Raw genomic sequence first — 14,601 nt, 5'->3', positions numbered from 1 at the left:
TCTAACAGCCACCATTGTTATACTAGGTCCGAGAAAGTAGGTCCCATAACTCTGCATACGACAGATCTAAAGAGACTCTATCAGCTATATGTATCAGCTGCGATTGTCATCCTAGCGAAGGTGTGAGAAAGCATCACCTTCCAATGACTGATTTTGGGACCTTATTGTGACCCTAGTAATTATTATTTACCAAAAAATCTGCATTTAGATTCTATTATCATATTTTTTTTTCTTCCATTATGGGATGAAAACAAAAACAAATATTACAGCTCTTATAAGAAACTTATAAGAAATAACTTTTATAAGAGATAACATAAGAGACTTATAAAAGATAACTCAGTGTTGTGGCCTTTATTCCGTTTCTCAATCTCTTTATAGTACCAGTGACTGGGTACAGTTATGCCTAGTGCACACTAGCAACATAACAACATAACGACATGGGCACGCACACTATCTTTAGCCCAACATAATGACATCAACATAATGACATAAAAGAAAAAACATGTTTTTTTCTCTTATGTGGTTATGTCCATGTCGTTATGTCGAAGATAAGAGTGCGCGCGCCCATGTCGTCATGTTGTTATGTCGCTAGTGTGCACTAGGCATTAGCACCGAAAAAATAAGCTCACCATATATAGTGTGAGATTATTACCGATCTGTACATATGTTACGGGCCTCATAAGATACAGAGATAACTCAGTGTCATAGACTTCATTCTTTTTCTAAATTCCCTTATGCCTAGTGCACACTAGCGACATATCGACATAACGACATGGGCGCGCGCACTCTTATCTTCGACATAACGACATGGACATAACGACATAACAGAAAAAACATGTTTTTTCTTTTATGTCATTATGTCCATGTCGTTATGCCAGGCTAAACATAGTGCGCACGCCCATGTCGTTATGTCGATATGTCGCTAGTGTGCACTAGGCATAACTGACCTTGTACACTGCGGGATTATCACCAATCTGTACGTTACGGGCCTCTGCCGCTGCCTTTTCCTCTTGCATAGCCCTGGCAGCCTAAGCAAAGGAAAAATAGTCAACGTGAATAGCAAGCACCAGTAGACAGAGGGACACTAGTAAACAGTAGGGGACCTGCACTAACGCCTAGTGTACACTAGTGACATAACGACATAACGACATGGACGCGCGCACTCTGTTTTGCCCGACATAAAGACATGGACATAACGACATAAGAGAAAAAACATGTTTTTTTTCTTATGTCATTATGTCCATGTCGTAATGTCGGGTTTATGTCAAAATGTTGAACCATTCACATTTGAACCTACGAAGAAAAGAGTGCGCGCGCCCATGTCGTTATCTAACTAGTGTGCACTAGGCATAAAAAACCACGTGACTTTTTAAGCGGAAAACTGGCGCCAAAATAAACTCAGAAATGGCTCCGGCCATCACACCAGAGAACAATTTGAAAAAATAAAATCATATCATGATTTTTTCTAACAAAGAAACTACCTGCCTATTTTGAAACACTGAATAAGTGGCTTTGTGTTAAAAACCTTGCCAAAATTTTGGTGCCAAAACCTTGAGTGGCCGCGAGTTTGCCATTCAAAAGGTCACATGATTTTCTCGTACAAGTCGCCTATTACCTATTGACTTCTATACCGGCCAAAATCAGCCATCAAGATACACAGGCATGAGTCTAAGATAATAGTAGACTGCAAGCAATTGCCAAACCGAAACGTTAAACCACGGGCTATAGGATAGTGGCACGTTTTCTTCACCCCTTGAGGAAGCTGGAGGTTGAATTACTAATTTACCAGGTGGCTGCGGTTACAGAGCGCGTCCTTCGAAAGTTTTACGAGGTAACGCGTAGTACGTCTACCCTACTGTTCTTACTGTACATTATTACCTTTCTAGGGTCTCTTTCCTCCTGTTAGCTCTGAGTTGTCTTAGCATGTCTACACTTCTTTTCTTGCATTATTACCTTTCTAAGGTCTTTTTCCTCCTGTAACCTTTGAGTTGTCTAGTATAATTACCCTACTGCACTAACATACCTTTCTAAGGTCTTTTCCTCCGGTAACCTTTGAGTGTACCCTACTGTCCTAACATACCTTTCTAAGGTCTTTTCCTCCTGTAAGCTCTATGAGTTGTCTAGTAAAATTACCCTTACTGTACTTACATGCCTTTCTAATGTCTTTTCCTCCTGTAACCTTTGAGTGTACCCTACTGTCCTAACATACCTTTCTAAGGTCTTTTCCTCCTGTAAGCTCTATGAGTTGTCTAGTAAAATTACCCTTACTGTACTTACATGCCTTTCTAAGGTCTTTTCCTCCTGTAACCTTTGAGTGTACCCTACTGTCCTAACATACCTTTCTAAGGTCTTTTCCTCCTGTAAGCTCTGAGTTGTCTAGTATAATTACCCTACTGTATGTTACCCTTGGAATTTAGCACTTGCCCACCCCCCCATAGAAAAATATTGTATTACCCATAATGCAGTGTGTGTAGAAGAAGAAGAAAACGTGTTGACCGCCATGTTTGTTTCTGTGTGGTTTATTTTCGGTTTATTCTTAATGTTACTCGAGTTTTCACAAATTATAAGGTAACATATTGGGGGCTCAGACAAAGAAAACGGATTCAGAAGATGACTGAAGAACTTCAGCTTAGTATCGAAGAGAGTTTGTGTCGCTTGACGGCCGAACAGTTACACGAAGTGGAAAACTTTTTGAAGCTACACGAGGACGGCAAACTATCTAGGTTGAAACGGGTCAGAAGGATCTCACAAGCTGTGGATAACGAGCTTGAGAGCAAAGGAGACCAAGCAGTCAGCTATCTGAAGGGATTAGAGGAGGTTATTTCGGCGATTTCTGGAGCAACGAAGCCCAAACAAGAAAAACAAGCCCAGCCAAACACGAGTGCAAGTGCAAGTCCGAGCGAGGAGCTCCAAGCTCTGAAGGATCAAATGAACAAGCTTATGGGTATGGAATCAAAGAAAGGTCTCTACATTTCGGATATAAAGAGAGAAATGAAGATTTCTGGGCAAATTGGAGAGCCAGGACAGAAAGATAAGTTAAGTTTTGTCAGTCTCGTGAGACAAATTGACTCTGGACTAAAGAAAGGACACACAGAAGTTGAGGTGGTCGATGCAGTAATAAAGTCCATTTGCCCAGGAATGAGACTTCGCAGCTACTTGGAAGGTATTCCAAGCTTGACTCTGGCCCAATTAAGACACATTTTGCGCTCGCATTATCAGGAAAAAAATGCAACAGAACTGTATCAAGAATTAGCAATTTTGGCTCAAGCTCCCGGGGAAACCCCTCAGAGTTTTGTAATCAGGGCTTTGGATCAAAGGCAGAAAGTTTGTTTTGCGTCACAAGAGTCTGATAGCAAAATGAAATACGATCCCGAATTGGTGCAAGGACTATTTTTAAGAACTGTGGAGACTGGATTAATGGATGATGGTGTAAGGAGGAAACTAAGACCATATCTACAGAACACAGATACCACTGATGAAGATTTAATCCAGCATGTAAATATTGTGGCATCTGAGGAGTTAGAGAGGAAATCAAAGTTAACCAAAATAACTAAGAAAGTTAATCAGCTAACAAGGGATAATGTCGAATCACAAGGGAATGGTGGACGTAAGGACAAAGGGAAGACTGCTCCAGCCGCAGTCTCAACAGAAGACCTGATCCTAGCAGAACTCAAGTCAGTGAAGTCGGAGATGGCCACATTGCGGGAGACAGTGGCCCAAGTGCAACAGGAAAGGGATGGAAATATTGATAATCGGGATATACATGTACAGAAGGCCAAGAGAGTTTGCAAGCAGTGTGAGGATAGCAATACGATTGATGCATGTGATCATTGTTTTTATTGCGGTTCATCTGAGCATTGGGCACGGGGATGTCGTAAGCGGAGACCAACACAAAACAAGGATTCGGGAAACCAGCACCGGCTGCCACCGCGGGACAGGCGGTAGCCGGGTCGCAAGTTGCTTCCACAGGAAAGTCCCAAGTATGTGTGTTATGTGGGCATCAACCATCTGGTAGTGATTGTTTAGTTCAATGTGCGGGTTGTAAGTCAGCATTGTACTGCGGTGTGCAATGCCAACGGGCTCATTGGTTGGAACACAAGAAACTTTGCACTGCGATACAAGAGTTACAAGCCAAGAAAAACAGTGAGTACGCAGAGCGAATTCAGTCTAGTGTATTTATGTCTCATCTCACTCCAAAACAACATGCTGTTATTTGTAAACTGGTAGGACCAAAATGCAAAGTTTCCTGCATGCTTAATGATATTAGCACAGAGGCCCTCTGGGATACGGGCGCGCAAATTTCAGTTTTATCTAAATTATGGGTCAATGAGAATGGTTTGAACACTGATTTACAAGATATTGAGACACTCCTGGGTCGGGATAGAAACTTAAATGTATCTGCTGCAAATGGCAGTGAGATCCCATATGAGGGATGGATCCCTATAACATTGAAGCTAGAAGCCCATGGGTATACAGGGCCAGATGTAGAAGTACCTTTTTTAGTGACCCCAGGAGAGTTAGAGTGTCCCATCATTGGATATAATGTCATAGAAACAGTGATTAAAGATTTCCCAGGGGATAATAGCAACACCACAGGGAGCCCATTACAGGATATTATGAAAGGTGCATTTCCAGAAGTCAGAGGGGAGGCAGTTGGGGCCTTGATTAACTTTATCCAAACATGTGACAACTCAGAACCCTTGTGCATCTTAAAGTCACCTAAGAAGAGTGTCAGCATACCGGGGGGGCAGACCCTGAGAATTAATTGTCGTGCAAATACCGGCCCAGTCGAGGAGAAATGCCCAGTTATCTTTGAACCAGATGAAGACCAGACATTGCCTACAGGGCTAGAACTCTCCCAGTCTCTATTGTCCATCCCGAAAGGGAAAGCTACGCGAGTTGACATTTACGTCAGTAATGCCACCAAGCATGATATCACCCTCAGGGGGGGCACCATCTTGGGTAGTCTTAACCTTATCAGATCAGTTACCCCAGCAGAAGTGAAACTTAGTGAGATGAACTTGTCTGATGCAAGGGGGGTACACCCAGGTGAAACACAAGAATCCAGGGGGGCGACCATAGATTCATCACAGAGGGTCCCAGGGGTGGTGATTGGAGATCTGAATGAAGAACAAAAAAAGGAAGTCACTCGTCTGTTACAGGAAGAGGAGGAGACCTTTGCCCGTGATAGTCAGGATGTGGGTTGCATCGAAGACCTTGAGTTAAATTTAACCCTAATGGATAAGACTCCTGTTCAGAAAACATATGTCTCAATTAGCCGCCCATTGTATGCAGAAGTCAAAGGCTATATTGAGGACTTGATAAATAAGGGATGGATTGTGAAGTCAAAGTCTTCCTACTCGTCGCCGGCTGTCTGCGTCCGTAAACGGGACGGGTCTCTAAGACTGTGCATTGACTATCGTGAACTGAATCGTAAAAGTGTTCCTGACCGTTTTCCCATCCCAAGGATTCAAGATGCATTAGACACCCTAGGGGGAAATAGTTGGTTTTCAGTACTGGATCAGGGACGCGCATATCATCAGGGTTTCATGGGGAAAGACAGTAGACCATTGACTGCCTTTGTGACCCCTTGGGGACTGTATGAATGGGTTCACATTCCCATGGGTCTTTCCCAGGCCCCCGCGGCCTTTCAAAGATATATGCAAGATTGTTTAGAAGATTTAAGAGACACCACATGTATCCCATATTTGGACGATATCATTGTCTTTAGTCAAAGTTTTGAAGAACATGTTAGTGATCTGAGGAAAGTTTTGCAAAGACTGCGGGAACACGGGATAAAATTGAAACCCAGCAAGTGTAAAATCTTTCAAAGGGAAGTTACATTCCTTGGACATGTTGTGTCAGAAGAAGGTTATCGGATGGATCAGGAGAGTATTAAGGCAGTTACGGATTTAAAGGATACGCCACCTAAGACAGTCGGAGAAGTTCGCAGACTTATGGGACTTCTAAGTTATTTCAGGAGATATGTACATAACTTTGCGACGTTAGCAGCACCCATTTATGATCTTTTGACGGAACCCAAGGGAGGTACAAGTACCAAATCGAAAAGTAGGTCGAGTAAGTCCTTATCACGCCAACCAGTCTCTTGGTCTGAGGAACATCAGCGAATACTGGAGACACTTATAGATACTATCACATCACCACCCGTTATGGCTTATCCGGACTACCAACAACCCTTTATTCTTCACACTGACGCATCGGAGCGGGGACTTGGGGCTGTATTATACCAACGCCAGAAAGGAACCTTGAGAGTCATTGGTTACGGGTCACGATCGTTAACTCAAGCCGAGCGCAATTACCATCTGCATTCGGGGAAACTCGAATTCTTAGCGCTAAAATGGGCAATTACGGAGAAATTTAGAGACTATTTGTACTATGCCCCTAAATTTACTGTCTACACGGATAATAACCCGTTAACATACATTCTGACCACTGCCAAATTGAATGCGACCGGACAGCGTTGGGTATCAGAATTGGCTGACTATAACTTTGTCATCAAATACAGACCTGGAAAGGCAAATGGGGATGCAGACGGTCTCTCGCGGATTTCACAAGGCATGGAGAAGTATATGGAAGAATGTCAGAAGACCATATGCCAAGAAGACATAGGAGCCACTGTGAATTCTGTAAAGTTCCAGGCAGGTGAAGATGGCATTCCGACTATCTCTTTGTCAGCATGCCTTGAAGATTCTCCCGACGATAATGTCACCTTAGGCACGCAAGCATGGTCGACAGAGGACATTGTGAGACTTCAGCGTGAGGATACAACAATTGGAAAGGTGATTGGTTTCATACTTAATGAGTCATTACCCAGCTTAAAGGAGCGAAAGAAGGAAACTCCTGAAACAAAGGCCATGTTACGTCACTGGAAGAAGTTGGAACTAGGTAAGGATGATATCCTTCGCCGGAGAATTGGACCACGTCTCCAATTGGTCCTTCCACGGAAACTTCATCATCTCGTTTATAAGGAATTACATGAGGAAATGGGGCATCTCGGTGCAGAGAGGGTATTGCAACTTGCGAGGGATAGGTTCTTTTGGCCCCGTATGCAACAGGACATTGAACACTATGTTACCTCTGTTTGTCGATGTATCAAGCAAAAACGACCGAAACATGCTCAACGGGCACCAATGCAGAGTATTCAAACAACAGCTCCCTTTGAACTCATTTCTTTGGACTTTTTACATCTAGAAAAAAGCAGTGGTGGGTATGAATATATCCTCGTAGTGATTGATCATTTTACTCGATTTGCCCAAGCATACGCAACACGGAATAAATCGGCCCCTACAGTGGCAGAGAAGCTGTATAATGATTACATCATGAGGTTTGGGTTTCCCCTTCGAATACATCACGATCAGGGGAAGGAGTTCGAGAACGATCTACATAAACATCTGGAAAAGCTTAGTGGGGTAGCTCACTCAAGAACCACACCATATCATCCACAATCCAATGGACAAGTCGAGCGTTTTAATCAGACCCTTCTTGCAATGTTACGCACACTACCAGAGAACCAGAAATCCAAGTGGAAAGATAGTCTTAACAAAGTTGTACACGCATACAACTGCACTCGAAATGACACAACAGGATTTTCTCCTTTCTATCTACTTTATGGTCGCTCACCTCGACTTCCCATTGACTTAATGCTTGGTACCAGTTTGCAAGGCACTCCGCAACAGTATCCGAAATATGTGACAAAGTGGCGAGAAACCATGGAAGAAGCTTACAGGATCGCACGTTCTAAGTCGACAGCTCAAGCCGCGCGGGGTAAGAGGTACTACGAGAAGAAAGTGAGATGCTCATCACTTAAGCCGGGTGATCGGGTATTGGTACGAAACCTGTCAGAACGAGGCGGTCCAGGGAAACTACGCTCATACTTTGAGGATCAGGTGTTTGTGGTTGTGAATCAGAAGGGAGAATCAAGCCCAGTGTATGAGGTCAGACCTGAGAATGGCAAGGGCAGGAACCGGACTCTGCATTATAACCTCTTACTGCCATGTGATTATCTCATGAGTGACGTGATTACTCAGCCAAAAAGGAAAACCAAAACACGGAAACCTGCAACAAGGAACGCAGCAGAGTTGAAAGAGGAGTCGAGTAGTGAAGAGGAACCAGACTTTGTTTACGGTAGACAGGTTGGATATGCGCCCGACGAGAAAGAAGAAGCATCAAGCGAATCGGATGTAGTCCTGGGTCAGCAGGAGGAAGTATCAGGCGAGTCAGATGTATCTCTGGATCAGCAAGAGGAAGCTTCAGACGAGCTGGATGGAGCACCTGATCAGCAGGAAGGAGCATCAGGCGAGCTGGATGGAGCACCTGATCAACAGGAAGGAACGGCAGGTGAGCTGGATGAAGCAATAGAGGAGCAGGCAGAGAGGGCATCACAGCAGCAGCAAGGGGAACAAGGTGATAGGGACAGCCAGGAGAACTATGCTAATGGCAGCATCATTGGACGACCCGAGCGGAATAGGCATCCACCTTTGCGGGTTACTTATGATGTTATTGGTCAGCCATCCTATTATCGGGGACCGGTCGCTAACCATGGTATAACTATAAATGAGTCAGCATGGAGTGCTTACGGTGCACCTCCTACACAAGAGTTACCATGTGCCACATGCGGGTTCAAGGCACCCTTCGGTTTACAGGTACCCTACGGTTATTCGGTACCCTGCAGTCTACAGACTCCCTACGGTTATCCGGTACCCTACGGTTTACAGGTACCCTACAGATGTCCTTCCTTCTCACCATGGACACCAGCAATGTAATTACAAGTACACTAGTACACTTACTTGACTTATATTTGTTTGTTTGTTACAAGAAAAAGAAAAGAAAAAAACGGTCTAGTTAGAGACACTAGTTGAATAATACTAGTATAGCCTAGCAAATAGTGTAGGTAACAAGGTGTAAGAATTTGAGCAGCATTGGGTATTTACGTGGCAATGACATTGTGCAAGAGAACTGTAGAGTAAAGAATAAACAAGATACAGCTGTATGAAGAAACAAGTGGAAGCCATGGTTGGACTTGATCACCCTACACCATGCCTTCATGGAACTGAACATTGAAATAGTAGAGTAGTCAGATTTTTTTTTTCCTCAGTTGCATTGTAGTATTGAAACATACTAGTAACTTAAATGTCGAGGACGACATCTTTTCAGGGGGGAAGTGTGTTACCCTTGGAATTTAGCACTTGCCCACCCCCCCATAGAAAAATATTGTATTACCCATAATGCAGTGTGTGTAGAAGAAGAAGAAAACGTGTTGACCGCCATGTTTGTTTCTGTGTGGTTTATTTTCGGTTTATTCTTAATGTTACTCGAGTTTTCACAAATTATAAGGTAACATGTACTTACATACCTTTCTAAGGTCTTTTTCCTCCTGTAACCTTTTAGTGTACCCTACTGTACTTACATATACCTTAGTTTCTAAGGTCTTTTTCCTCCTGTAACCTTTGAGTCTATCTTTACATACCTTTCTAAGGTCTTTTTCCTCCTGTAACCTTTTAGTGTACCCTACTATACTTACATATACCTTAGTTTCTAAGGTCTTTTTCCTCCTGTAACCTTTGAGTCTATCTTTACATACCTTTCTAAGGTCTCTTTCCTCCTGTCACCTTTGAGTCTATCTTTACATACCTTTCTAAGGTCTCTTTCCTCCTGTAACCTTTGAGTCTATCTTTACATACCTTTCTAAGGTCTTTTTCCTCCTGTAACCTTTTAGTGTACCCTACTGTACTTAATACATATACCTTAGTTTCTAAGGTCTTTTTCCTCCTGTAACCTTTGAGTCTATCTTTACATACCTTTCTAAGGTCTTTTTCCTCCTGTAACCTTTGAGTGTACCCTACTATCTTTACATACCTTTCTAAGGTCTCTTTCCTCCTGTGAGTCCTGAAGGTCAAGGGCTGGCATGTCAGCAGGACGACGATGATGCGAAGCTGATGTAGCATTGGTTCTCACTGGATATGACCAGCTTGGCTGGGAGATGGAATGGATAGAGTAGAAATAGCTGTAGTGGTATAGTATGCATAGAAAGAGTTCATTGTCCTCATTGGGAGAGTTCTTATTCAAAATCTCATATTTTACACTTATTTCATGTAATTTAAGCATACATACTTTCCTTTGGCAAACTCTAGCTCTTCCCTGTATGCCTGGCAACAGTAGAGGGTAAGAAATTTGAGGTGTATTTTTTTTCCAAGCATTCAGTTGATGACCGTTTTGCCTTAAGCAACTCTACTGAAGCTCAAAATGGTAATCCAATTTTCTTCATCCAAATGGACGCACAAGCTAAATGGGATGATTTTTATGAAATCCCCAGAAGCAACGAATTTGAGAGGGGAGCATTTTTTTATCCAAGCATTTAGTGGACTGTTTTGCTTTGTAGTTCAAAATGGTGACACTCAATTTTCCTTCGTCTGAGTGCACACAAAAGCCAAGTGGGGTCAGGTACTGTATTTCTTTCAAATCCTGTTAGCTACAGGCCCGTGTACCCCAAATTATTTATTCAAAGCTGAGCTATTCACCTGTTGTTTCTCCTCTCTTTTACTTTGAATAGGAGTACCCCAGCTGGAATAGAGAATATGTATACAGTAAGTCACAGAAGTTTTTATTTTAGGATGGTTTGAATTTTTCAGTGATTATTGTGAAGTGGGGGGGGGGGGGGGGGGGAGTTGCTGAGGAGGAGGGAGAAAGGATAGTATTTTTGTGAAGATCCTTGCCCACTTTTTAGGGGGCTGGGGCGGGGAGGGGTGTATATGCACCCCCATCACACCCCCCTGTGTATGTGCCTGCATGCTTGGAGTACATAATTAAAAGTATGTAGATCAATGGCTACCTGATGTCGCTGCGACCTGTATCAGGAGTGTGCAAATGTGGTCCTTCATGTTCCACTGGTTCAGTCAACTATAATAAAAAGGACCAATAAGGGTTACAAATAGACCTACCGTACAGTTGATATATTAAGCTTGAAAAAGTGGGTCTATAAATATTTCTATACTTAAATATTCTCCCAAAATTGTAAAAATCCCAAAATTTCCTTTGGGAATCCTGACTTTTTTTTTACTAAAACTCTTCAAGGGGATTAACCCTGCATATGTACAGTATACCATTAATCTCTATATGTACAGTATTCCATTAATCTCTATATGCACATTTGACTGGTGTCGAACCTGCATTGTCAACATTTTAAATGCAATATTTTTACACCCCTTTTGCAAGAATTTACTCATGGGCATGTTTTCTGTTCAAAATTAGCATGGACATGTTTACTGCTCAAAATTAGCTGTGCAAAAACTTCAAACACACTGCATATAAAAGAAACATTATGCTGAAATAACTGTGTTTAGCATTTGGGTCTTATTTTTACATACAGTATAGGATAATACTAACAGTATTTACCATACATACAACAGTATTTACCATACATACAAAATTAGCTGTGCAAAAACTTCAAACACACTGCATATAAAAAAACATGATGCTGAAATAACTGTGTTTAGCATTTGGGTCTTATTTTTACATACAGTATAGGATAATACTAACAGTATTTACCATACATACAACAGTATTTACCATACATACAAAATTAGCTGTGCAAAAACTTCAAACACACTGCATATAAAAAAACATGATGCTGAAATAACTGTGTTTAGCATTTGGGTCTGATTTTTACATACAGTATTGGATAATACTAACAGTATTTACCATAAAGTTTATAGTTATTTTAAAAAGGACCATTTCATGAATTGTATAAGCTACTGTATAATCAAGGGTGTGGGAAATGCTTAACATATGTGGTGGCATCTCCATTCCTCTAAAGTTCCCTAAGAACTAACCTTATCAGCATCATCAGCTAGATTACCCAGTTGAAGAGAAGGAACGCTATAATCAAAAGCATGATATTGATAGTAAATAGAATAGGGTTGGGTTAGGAAACAGCTTAGTGCAGTACAGGCCGCTTTAAAAGTACACTCACCCAAAAGGAGTAGATCCCCCTAAAAGTGCACTCAACCCATTGGAGCAGATCCCTCTAAAAGTACACTCACCCCATAGAAGCAGATCCCTCTAAAAGTACACTCACCCCATAGAAGCAGATCCCTCTAAAAGTACACTTACCCCATAGAAGCAGATCCCTCTAAAAGTACACTCACCCCATAAAAGCAGATCCCTCTAAAAGTACACTCACCCCATAGAAGCAGATCCCTCTAAAAGAACACTCACCCCATAGAAGCAGATCCCTCTAAAAGAACACTCACGTCATTGCAGAAGATCCCTCTAAAAGAACACTCACCCCATAGAAGCAGATCCCTCTAAAAGAACACTCACGCCATTGCAGAAGATCCCTCTAAAAGAACACTAACCCCATTGCAGCAGATCCCCCTAAAAGTGCACTCAACCCATTGGAGCAGATCCCTCTAAAAGTACACTCACCCCATAGAAGCAGATCCCTCTAAAAGAACACTCACCCCATAGAAGCAGATCCCTCTAAAAGAACACTCACGTCATTGCAGCAGATCCCTCTAAAAGAACACTCACCCCATTGCAGCAGATCCCTCTAAAAGAACACTCACCCCATTGCAGCAGATCCCTCTAAAAGAACACTCACCCCATTGCAGCAGATCCCTCTAAAAAAACACTCACCCCATTGCAGCAGATCTCTCTAAAAGAACACTCACCCTACAGGAGCAGATCTTCGCCCTGCACGGCTTGGACTGGAATGGGCTGCAACCTCAACTGGCTGCTTCTGAAGTGCATAAGAAATTAGATGCAAGCATGTGTGATTGAATGGGGGATAAATTTTATTTATATAATATTTACACTTTTACCTTGTATTCATTAGTAGCCAACTTGCGTTTTGTTTCTTCAAGTTCAGATTTACTTATTACAGCAACCTGGAAAAAGCAAGTCTTGCTTATTTGAAAATTACATAATTTAAATAATCAAGCACCTCCCTTGATTATATGCCACCCTCATTATATGCTCTCATTTGGAGCGTAAAACTTAATAATAGCCCCTACTCTCACATAAGCATGACACTCACTGTAGAGCGTTAAAATTAAAGTCAGTAAACATTCACTTATAGCAGTCTAGCAAAGGAATTGAATTTGATTAAAATTTAAATTTATATGGAGCAGGGAAAATTGATGGTTCTAGAGTCTCCTTCTCTCGATTTAGATGCTAGGTTAGCACTAATGTGGGTTGTTGTCTAACAAGCCAATAAACTGAGAAAGGGACTCTTGTAACACGGTAACCAAAATACCATACAACACTTACCCGCTTATAAGAACCTAGGTTTTTCCAGGCCTAAACAAGTTCTTATTTAATGGGTAGTATTCTAAACTTTAGGTTCTTGAATAGGTTGTTAATTTTAAAGAACATTTTATATACTTAATGACTGTTAGAAGTGGGGTATCTTAGTACCAGTCTGGCCTTCGTAGAATATGTGGTCATCATAGAATTAATGTTTGAGTTCACTGGTTGAGGATCATGATTTTTATCATTGCTGTTTTTTTTTTTTTAAAGAACCTGTTTCAAATTTTAGTCTAAAAGGTTCTTATATAGCAGGGGTCTAAATTGGTACTTCTAAGCCATTAGGTTCTTAAATTCTAGGTTCTTATAAGCAGGTAAGCACTGTACTTATATGTAAATATATGTTGAAATGCTCAAATTTTCAAACCTGGATTTGTTATGGATTCCCTGAGTGCAGTCTAGAAAAGGTTATTGTTTCAATACCCCCTGAAAGAAATCTAAACCCATTATAGTGACACTATCTTACATTTTGGTTCAGAAGAGCATCTCTTGGTGCCTCAGGTGTGGCATCTGTACACCCCGCATTTGCAAAATTACCCCGTGGGGTGGGGGCTACTCCAAAGATATTCGCCTTCGTATTCACATTTCTAGCTGCGCTGGGTGGACGACGCCTCCCACCACTAGTAGGTCGTTCGTGGCGAGAAGTAGATCGGCCAGTAACGGATAAATCAGGTTGTAAGGCACCCCTCATGCCAAAGTCCAAATGGTAGAAGGCTTACTGATTAAACAAAGATGTGGTGGTGGTATACTAACTTTGTGTACTAATGAATTCTCAGTAGTATATTGTTTCTAAAGTTAGTGGAATTCTCGTTGATTCACTAGTATCTCGCAGTTAAGGTTGCACTGTTAAACTTTGTCTTCAGAAGTGATCAAAATATCATTTTCGGCTCTTGATTTCTATTTATGGTCTCTTTCGACGCCTCGCACTTTCTCCATATTCGAATTATGGATCACTTCGATGTAATTTGTTAAATCACAACAAGACAAATAAAGACTTTCCAGCAAAGATTTAAGTACAATTTAACGGTTTCACTCGCGAAATTTCCAATTTACCCGCCGACAAGTAGACGTTATGTTCGGCATAGCAACGAAACCAAAGTACTCTAGCGACGATATTCACGAATAATCCACAATTGGAGTATCTTGATTCTTGAGAGTTGTTGTAGATAATATTTTAGAACAGTTTCTTTGACAGTTGATGCAGGGTTCAAGAAGAAATCAGAGGTTTCGCTTTAGAAACACTATACCAATACACAACTGGGTACCAGACTCCCAAAG

At 41.7% G+C, this 14,601-nt stretch overlaps 1 protein-coding gene across 4 annotated transcripts in view; it reads right to left on the bottom strand.

Moving 5' to 3' along the window:
* Positions 1 to 14,601, bottom strand: part of LOC5509268 (calcyphosin-2) — a 25,284-nt gene extending 10,683 nt beyond the window's left edge. For 2 of the 4 annotated variants that reach the window (XM_048723012.1, XM_048723013.1), the window contains exons 1-8: positions 13,790 to 14,601; positions 12,840 to 12,905; positions 12,690 to 12,757; positions 11,850 to 11,895; positions 10,850 to 10,917; positions 10,539 to 10,581; positions 9,877 to 9,993; positions 948 to 1,028 (exon numbers count right to left, since the gene is read on the bottom strand). In XM_048723012.1, coding sequence (XP_048578969.1) covers positions 948 to 1,028; positions 9,877 to 9,993; positions 10,539 to 10,581; positions 10,850 to 10,917; positions 11,850 to 11,895; positions 12,690 to 12,757; positions 12,840 to 12,905; positions 13,790 to 14,014 — 714 coding nt within the window. In that variant the 5' untranslated portion in view covers positions 14,015 to 14,601. The remainder of the gene's footprint in view (positions 1 to 947; positions 1,029 to 9,876; positions 9,994 to 10,538; positions 10,582 to 10,849; positions 10,918 to 11,849; positions 11,896 to 12,689; positions 12,758 to 12,839; positions 12,906 to 13,789) is intronic. The other 2 variants (XM_048723010.1, XM_048723011.1) reach the window with 2 other exon arrangements.

Source organism: Nematostella vectensis, chromosome 15 (genome assembly GCF_932526225.1).
Source record: "Nematostella vectensis chromosome 15, jaNemVect1.1, whole genome shotgun sequence".
Lineage (NCBI taxonomy): Eukaryota > Metazoa > Cnidaria > Anthozoa > Actiniaria > Edwardsiidae > Nematostella > Nematostella vectensis.
Note: the sequence above shows the minus strand (reverse complement) of the source record. Positions and strands in the feature narration are given on the sequence as shown.